The 9,521-nt window shown below is 42.3% G+C and overlaps 1 protein-coding gene and 1 non-coding gene across 2 annotated transcripts; one reads left to right on the forward strand and one right to left on the reverse strand.

The window, feature by feature from the left end:
* Positions 1 to 727: 727 nt before the first annotated feature.
* Positions 728 to 833, reverse strand: LOC118481432. The gene has a single exon (XR_004865640.1). It is a non-coding gene; the product is annotated as a small nucleolar RNA R71 (small nucleolar RNA).
* Positions 834 to 7,319: 6,486 nt separating this feature from the next.
* LOC110876760 lies at positions 7,320 to 9,094 on the forward strand. The gene is made up of 2 exons (XM_022124918.1): positions 7,320 to 8,184; positions 8,295 to 9,094. The coding sequence occupies exons 1-2, from the start codon at positions 7,320 to 7,322 to the stop codon at positions 9,092 to 9,094; spliced, it is 1,665 nt and encodes a 554-aa protein (XP_021980610.1).
* The last annotated feature ends 427 nt before the right edge of the window (positions 9,095 to 9,521 follow it).

The following is a 9,521-nucleotide window of genomic DNA, read 5'->3' on the forward strand; positions in this document are numbered from 1 at the left end:
GAGGGATTTGAAGATTATGAGGGTTATGAAGATGATGGGTACGGTTATGGAGGTTATGGTGATCAAGGGGAGTTTGGGTATTTGCAAAGTCAATCTTAAGGGATGGCAAGTGTTGGTGGAATGCCACAACAACAAATTATACCACAACACATTCGGCCAAGACCACAAGGGCCACCAATACAATAACCTATTCCATTGCAACAAGTTCGGCCACAACATGTACAACCACAATTTCAAAGGCCGATTCAATACCCACCGATGCCCCAACAACCAATTGCACCACAAGGGCCTATACCAAGACCAATGGGTCCTATTCGTCCAAGGGGTCGATTGGGTGTTCCAAGAAGGCATCTTAGGGAACAAGCAAGGGGAATAGAGGCACATTTCAGGCCAATCATTACTCAAAACCCTTCACCGGTGGTTATCCCTCACAACAACCAAGGGAGAACTTTTGAAGTAAGAACAAACTCGTTGCAAAGTTTACCGAAGTACAAAGGGTTAGCAACGGAGGAGCCGTATTTCCATTTAGAGGCCTATGACTCAATTTGCAACACTTTTGGGAGTCAAGGTTTTTCGGCCGATGAAGTCAAGTTGGTATTATTCCAGTTTTCTTTGGAGGATAAGGCAAAGAAGTGGTTCTACACTTTGCCTTCGGCATCTATTTACACTTGGGGGGAAATGCAACAAACTTTCTTAGACGAATTCTATACCGCCCAAAAGACCAATGATGCTAGAAAGGGGTTGAGGAGCTTCCAACAACAACATGGTGAGATGTTCCATGAAGCGTTTGAACGATTCAATATGATGATAAAGAATTGCCCTCACCATGGAATCGAATTGTGGGAGTTGATGAATGCCTTCCACGAGGGGTTGAGTGCCGAAGATGCACGTGATTTGATGTCTATCACCGGTGGGACTTTTGGAACAAACTATGAGAATGAAGATTGGGAGTTCTTGGAAAGCATGGCAACTACGTCAAAGAGGAAAGCTCAAGCTTCAAGAAGAGCCCGACCGACCACTACCCGACCGCAAGTGCACGCCATAGATGATGGTAATGGTCAAACCACTAACCAAATATATGATGTTTGCGCTTTGTGTAATGAAATAGGTCATGCGGCTGAAAATTGCCAAGGGATGTTGGACGGGCAATACGAGGAAGTCCATGCGGTTCAAGGTCAAGGTCAAGGAGGAGGTGGTAGGAACTACAATAACATGAATTCTAATACCTACCACCCCGGATTGAGGAACCATCCGAACTTTAGATATGGGAACCCTTCAAATCAAGCGAACCCAAATTTTCAAGGTAGCCAAGGTAATTTTGGTTCACGGCCATCTTACAATAACCAAGGTGGGTAGGTACCGAGGCGGAAATAACCAAGGTTATCAAAAGCAATACCAAACGGGTCAAGAACAAGGGGGGCCTTCGGGTGGAAACGAGGTGATGGAGATGCTAAAGAGCATGCAAATGGAGATGCAAAAACGGAACCAACTAGACGAAGTGCGAATGCAAAAAGATGAGGTTCGTGATAAAAGCATCCAATCACTAACAACCCAAATGGGTCAATTAGCAACCGATGTGGCGGAATTGAAGAAAGGAAAGGGTCAACTTCCAAGCGACACTAAGGTAAACCCTTCACATGGTTCGTCACGAGGTAATGTTAATATTAATCATGTTAGTGTTTTAAGAAGTGGGAAAGAATTTAAAGCCAATTTGTCATCCGAATTGGTTGAGGGGGTGGTTGAGGATATCACGGGAATTGAGAGTGATGATGAACTTTCACCGGTTAAACCAAAAGAAACAATTATTAAAAAACCGGGTTTGGGTGAAAGTGAAAAGAATGAAAAAGTTGAGGGTGAACCGAGTCAAGTTCCATTTCCATCGGCCCTACTTGACCCGGGAAAGAAAAATTTTATTGTGTCGAGAGGTCCTCAAAAAGAGGAGATGTGGGATATGTTCAAACAAGTAAAAATAAATCTCCCACTCCTTGATGCAATAAAACAAGTCCCCGCTTATGCAAAATTCTTAAAAGAATTATGTACATAAAAAAAGCAAAACAAGAAGAAAGTGCCTAAGCGGGTGGATTTGACTGGGCAAGTGAGTGCGGTGTTGAATGGGGAGCTTCCTCCTAAGCTCCAAGATCCGGGCACGCCATTGATTAATGTACAAGTTGGTAATTTTCAAATGGCTAAGGCGTTGCTAGATCTCGGAGCCGGAGTTAGCATTTTACCGGGGGGCTTATACGACCAATATGACTTTGGTCCATTAGCAAGGGTGGAGACGACGGTTGTTTTGGCCGATTTGTCTCATAAGTTGCCTCGGGGTATGGTTCAAAACGTAATTGTAAAAATTGATGAGTTTTATTACCCGGTGGACTTCTTAGTCTTGGATTACTCATCGGCGGACCCTAAACAACAACAAAATATAATTTTGGGTCGGCCATTTTTAATTCTCCATCTAATAGAGTTAAAATCCAACATCCAACATAATAAAATTTCAGACTTCTAAGCCTTCGACTCGTTACCTTTTTATCGACTTTTAACACGTTTATGCATTTTATCAAACAAACATATTTGTTTTATCCTTATATCCCTTACACGTCTTCAATTTAAGGTTATCTACCATATTAGGCTCTAATCACATGTTTATTACACAATTTAAACCCGTTTTCGCTCGTATGCATATTTTGACCCGTTAAGGGTAATTAAGCCTATTTTAAGTATGAGTCTCTTTCATTCACATCAAGCATTATACTATGACATTTCTTGTCAAATAACCTTTCTTCACAACTATATTTGTATTGTATTAAGTGTGGAAATTCCTAAACTCCGAGTTTTACCCCTCGAATCATTATTTTACGGCAATGACTATTATGGAGTAAAATGACTAAGGATTCACATCATTCGCTTTTGTTTACTCATTCTAAGTGTTTAATTATGCATACTACTCTTTTCCGAACAACCCTTATAGGTCGTTCGCTCGGTTTAGCTTTCAAGGGTATTTTGGTCAATTTTCATCCTTCTTTTACTACAAGTTCCTTTAAATACTTGTTTGACCCCAAAACCCGACCCTTTTAACCATATCCTTGTTTATAAACCCATGTGCTTCTAAACACCATAAATATAATATAATACAATTTATTCGGTTTACCAAAAAGGTAACTGAATATCTATATCTTAACCTTGTCTAACTCTTATAGAATCTCAAGTTCTACATGATGAGTTGAACCATTATACATACCTGGCTCGGATCAATATATTGACCCGTTTCAATACCTTGACTTAGTAGCCGCTAAGCAATAGCGATGTACGTATCCATTTGATATTTGTTCCTATAAACATGTAACTCGACAAACCATTAGACAATATTGTCAAAGGGTGATAATTTCACCTTTTGACCCGTTTATTTAGCTAGTGACCTTCGTCACTTCAAGTAAATGCCAATTTCATGTATTATGCTAATTTAAAGTCTACTAGCGAAAATACGGGATCAAGCATAACGTAACGTAATGGAATCGTAGTTACGTACCTTTTAAGCACCTTTTTCAAACGCGTATTTCCACCGGCTTGTCCACTTGGCGATCCGGATTCCTTGCCTAAAGAGTTCAATTCACAATCCGTTTAGAACCCTTTTTATAAGTCTTAACGCATAATTTGCCATATCCATCAAGCATGCGTTTTTGTCGGATTTTTAACGTTTTACTCTTCACTTAGGCGTTTTAACAAACACTTAGCGGGTCAGATTTTTTTATATAAACAAAACCAAGTTCATGACTTGTAATTATCATCTAAACTAACTTCAATTAGTCAATTCTACATATAACTTAACATCAATATTTCTGAAATTTATTCTAAATTTCATATCTGTGTTAGAACAAGATCACAATTCTAAGGCTTATCAAGTTTTCTTCAAGTTTATTAATCACCTACAATTGTGGTTATAAACTCTTTAATTATCATGAAATCTTTTAACAAGATTTCAACTAGGGTTCATCCCTAGACACTATATCTCTTCTAATTACATTCATGCATGATACAATCAAGCAAAATTTCGATCTTTCATAATTAACCTAGAACTTGAGATGAATCAAAACTTCAAGATTTTACATACCTTATGATCCCCTCAACTAGGTGATCATTAATTTATGCTTGAAAATCGATTTGGACATGATTTAAGCCTTCAATTTGTGGCTTTTATGAATGTTAGGGTTTTGGAGAATGGGGGTCGCCTTTCCCTGCTTCTGATCGAACCATACCTCACAAAAGTGAGTTTGGTTTTTTTGTTTTAGATAATTAAGTTTTATTTTTAACAACATAGGCCCCTCATCTTTCATTCTTTATTTGTTTTAACTCTTAACTACTCATAAGTGATCAACTAACTAGGTTAATGTCATTCCTAGTTAGTTTATTCTATTAATTTATTTGCAACTTAATTGCAAATTTAAGAATTCGTTTTTAATTTACCAGGTTAGTTTTACCACTAACTGTATTTTACCCGTCCTGTAACATTAACATGGTTTGATTACCAAACCCGTTTTCGGGATGTTACATCGTCGCTGCTGACTTGTTTGCGGCCCGTACCTATTCTCTGGTTACGGCTCGTAAGGTCTAGGGTTTGCGCCGTAGGGTTTGTTGTTGCAGATCTGGTGGTTTTGAGGTGTTTAGCGATTCGGGTTTCGGTTCTTAAACCCTGGTTATTCGCTGATTTTACGCTCGGGTTTGTAGGAGAAGTCGCTAGTTCGGGTGCTTCGGGTTTCTAGTTTATTGAAGGTTGCTCGGGTTTCGGTTGCTTGGTTCCTTGTGGTTTTTCTGGTTTTCTCGTTTGTTATGGCTGAAGACGAGAAGTTCCGAATGGAGAAGTTCAACGGTACTGATTTTGCATGGTGGAGAATGTAAATAGAGGCGTTGCTTGGTGAATGCGATTTGGATGTGGTACTGGAAGAAAAACCTGCTGGAATAGATAAAGCTGCCGAGGCAATTTGGAACTCAAGGGACAAAAAGGCAAGAGGTAAAATTACATTGGCTTTGACGAGGAGCGTTGCATTTAATATCATGAAAGAAACAACTGCTCGTGATATGTTAGAAGCTCTGTCAAATATGTATGAGAAGCCGTCTGCCGGTAATAGGGTGTCCTTGATGAGGGAACTGTTTAATATGAGAATAAACGAAGGCAGTTCAGTTGCTGATCATATTAACGAGGTCAATTCAATTTTGTCCATGTTAGCTACTGTGGGCATGAAGTTGGATGATGACACTCAAGCTGTGGTTTTGTTATCTTCCTTACCTGATAGTTGGTCAGGCTTTGTGACAACGGTCACTGAAACTGCTGGAACTGGAAATTTGAAGTTTGATCGGGTCCGGGATAGTGTTTTGGGTGAAGACGTTCGCCGGAGGAACACTAGTGGAGGATCTACTTCTGGTATGCTCAAAGTTAGCATGGGAAGAGGTAAAAACAGAAGCAGTGGGAGTCGTGGGAAAAGCTTGTCTAAAGCTGGGAAGAATGTGAGGTGCTGGAACTGTGGTGAAAAGGGGCATGTTAAAAACGAGTGTCCTGATCCTAAGAAAGAGGATGGTAAGCAGCATGTAAATAGCGTTGTGTCAGATGAATCTGACGGTGACATACTGGTTTGCTGTGAAGAGTCTATAGATTCTTGGGCTATGGATTCTGGTTCTTCGTTTCACGCCATGCACAGCGGGGAGACAATGGTGAATCTGAAAAAAATGAGACTTTGGAAAGGTACGATTAGCTAACGCTCATGTTCTTAATGTTACGGGTATGGGAGATGTCAATCTGAAGACTCCACTGGGCACTACATGGAACTTAAAGAACGTCAGGGTAATTCCAGGTTTAACGAAGAAACTTATTTCTGTTAGTCAACTGGATAAACAGGGACTAGATGTTAAGTTTGGTGGTGGGAAGTGGAAGGTGATTGATGGAAATCTTGTTGTTGCCTGTGGGAGGAGACGAAGATCGTTGTATCTAGTTGAGATACTTGCTGAGGGAGTAGCCGTCCCTCTACAACATAAATTCTGGTTCACTGAATCTAGTAAGCGGAAGAGGGTTCAATTTGCGAACTCGAATCCTGGTGCTTTGGGGATGTCAGTTGAATGTGGTCGGGGGTCTAAGTTTAAGCCAGTCAGGGGATTTGGTGATAGTGGGAGCACGGGTCGTGTTCCGGGTACAATCACAAAGAACCGTTGGGTTTTGAAGACGAAGGTTCCGACTGAAGAAAAACCTCTCCTGGAAATAGTTTGTAAAATGTGGAGAGTGGTATTAATTCTCGGTGTATCTCTGAAACTGGTGGATCGTGCAAGTCGGTTGAGATAGAGAATGGGTCTGATAAGACTGTTGGGTTGGAGCTTGTGGGAGCTTCAACTGGTCTCTCAGGTACTTGATGAGAGGTGTGGTTGCAACTAGGTGGCTTGGATGTGACTGAAGTCTTAGCTTGTTCTTGGAACTGGAGGCTGGGAAGACTTGAACGTAAAGATTACTGAAGTTACTGGTGATGGGTTTCTTGGATGCACTTTGTGGACTATGCAAAGCCTCCGAGTGGGAGATTGTTGGGTTCGTAGGCTTTAGGGTAGCCGGCTCTAATTAGGGTTAGCCTGCCCTAGTTAGGGTTAGCCGGCCCTAGTTATTAGGCCCACTTAGTTAACTTGTTGACCAAGTAGGAAACCCTAATCTTGTTCTATAAATACCTATGATGTAATTGTAGTCTGTGTCATTCTGAAAACAGTTGTGAGCATCTAATAAAAGTAAAAACCTAGTTGCAACCCGTGGATGTAGGTCACCTTGACCGAACCACGTAAATTCTCGTGTTCTTTATTTTCTGCTAGTGTGTGTGTATTTGTTTCGCTTCCGCTCGAGCCTACTCTGATCCGATACCCCTAACATTCCTTTGGTAGGGTTCAATCCCAACAGCAACCCCTTTCCATTGTTCTTTCTACGAGGCCTTAAAGTTTCATTATCTACTGATGATCCGTTGCAAATCTACCTAACAAAGGAACTGTTGGTGGAAGAATACAGTATTGCTGCTTTTGTAATGATACGATCAAGGAGTCACGTTTCCATATTTAGTGTTTTTCTTATTTTTGTGTGGTTTGCAAGTTCCAAGGACCATTATGGCCTTTACAATAATTGTTGGGTGTCTTTTGTAAGTTTGAACATTGTTGCTGTTTTGGTTATTTAACCTAATGCCGATCGGTTCTGGGGATCATCCAGAAAATCGATTTTCCTTTATCTCTCTAGTTTCTTGTTCTTAACCCTATCAAGGGTATCAGAGCCGTTCCGATCTCCGATCAGGATTACTCTTTTTATCATGATGAACACGCGTAACCAAGATGTTGACAACACCCTCAAGAATCATGACAAGGCAATTACTGAGATCCAGGCAACGCTATCGGCTCTAGCGAAACAACAAGAAGAAATCCTGAAGGCGGTCAAAGATAAACCGGGTCAGAACAGCGGCGGTGGGGCTAGCTCGGGTTCATCGTTTTCTCCCGACAGTGCTGACTCGCGGAGTAATCGGCTCCTGAGGATCGGGAACGTCGAGTTTCCCAAGTTTTCGGGTGAGGACGTGGAAGGATGGATCTACCGTTGCGAACACTTTTTCGCGATGGACGAGACTCCGGACGAGGTGAAACTTAGATGCGCGGTTGTCCACCTGGAAGGAGCCGCGCTCCAATGGCACAGGGCTTACCTGCGCATACGTAATGCTACCGTAGCCGAAATCCCTTGGGAAGAATACGTGAGGTCTATTTCAACCCGTTTCTCTAACGATATGTTTGAAGATCCCTTAGAAGAGTTGGCCTCCCTCAACCAAACCGGTACTCTTCTCGAGCTTAACACCGCATTCGATTGCTTGTTGAACAAGGTAAACCTTACTGAGTCCCAAGCTATTAGTCTCTATCTCAAGGCCCTTAGACTGGATATTCGGGGGCCGGTTAAGATGTTTAAACCGCGCACCTTACATGAGGCATACGGGTTGGCTAAGACTCAAGCACTGAACAATGAGAATTTGGAAGAAAAGTTTGATAGGGGAAAGGGGGCTGTGGGGAACACGAAGAGCAGCCCAAATGCAAAAATTACACCACCCACCAATGTTACCAAATTGCCAATTCTACCCTTACCCAATCGAACACCCGCTGCCTCCACTAAGCCCACGGGGGGTGCGCGGCGCCTCACGAGTAAAGAGTTGGAACAGAAACGAGAAAAAGGGGAGTGTTTTTGGTGCACGGAAAAATTCGTACCGGGTCATAAATGTCTGCGGAATAGGAATCAAGTGTACATTATTGAGGTGGGGATGAGGATGAACCAGCGGTGGACGAACCGGTTCCTGAAGACGAAGAGGAGGAACACCAGATTTCGATTCATGCGCTAACAGGTATTCCTTCATATTCGACCATGCGGGTTCAAGGCACAAGGGGTACACGCCAACTTCACATCCTTATTGACTCGGGGTCGACCCATAACTTCCTTGACAGCAGAGTAGCGAAAAAGTTGCAATGTGAGGTTAAGGATATTACACCGATTAAGGTGGGGGTGGCGGACGGAGAACAACTGACTTGTACCCAATTATGTACCAACTTTCGTTGGACCATGCAAGGCAACTGGTACTCGACAGAGGTTCTACTATTGGAACTAGAAAACTATGACATGATCTTAGGGGTACAGTGGCTTCTTCCCTTACAAGATATTCTTTGGAATTTCCAAAGGATGACTATGAGGTTTGAGGTTGATGGGAAACAATACGAGTTGAAAGGGTTGCAAAATAATAAGATGTCGGTTTTTTCGGTAGAGAAGATGGGAGAGTTGCTGCAAAAACAAGCTAAAGGGGGGAGTTTACAATTATTTAGCTTACAACTGACTGATAGTGAAGATGAGAAGACCTACCGCTCTAAGGTTGTATGTGACCCAAAACAAACACACGAAAACCCCGCATGGCAGGCATTAACCCGAGCATTTTCCGAGGTGTTTCAAATGCCAAAAGGGTTACCCCCTACTCGACCGTTTGACCACCGTATCACCCTTAAGGAAGGAACAGAGGCCATTAGTCAACGCCTTACCGGTACCCGACGGTTCAAAAAGACGTTATAGAAAAAACGACACGAGAACTGTTGGATTCGGGGGTCATTCGAAATAGTAGGAGCTCGTTTGCAGCCCCGGTGGTGTTAGTAAAGAAAAAAGACGGGCAATGGCGGATGTGCATGGATTACCTCCGATTGAATGACGCCACCCTAAAAGATAAGTTCCCGATTCCCCTAATTGAAGAATTACTAGATGAATTGGGTGGCGCCTCTTTTTTTTCGAAACTGGACTTACGCTCCGGCTATCATCAAGTTCGCATGGCACCCGAAGACGTCCATAAGACCGCATTCCGGACCCACGAGGGTCATTACGAGTTTCTCGTCATGCCATTCGGCCTTACGAACGCACCGGCTACGTTTCAAGCCCATATGAACCAGGTATTTCGGCCTATGTTGCGGAAAGGAGTTTTGGTATTTTTTGACGACATACTCGTGTA

Source organism: Helianthus annuus, chromosome 8, assembly GCF_002127325.2.
Source record: "Helianthus annuus cultivar XRQ/B chromosome 8, HanXRQr2.0-SUNRISE, whole genome shotgun sequence".
Taxonomy (NCBI): Eukaryota; Viridiplantae; Streptophyta; class Magnoliopsida; order Asterales; family Asteraceae; genus Helianthus; species Helianthus annuus.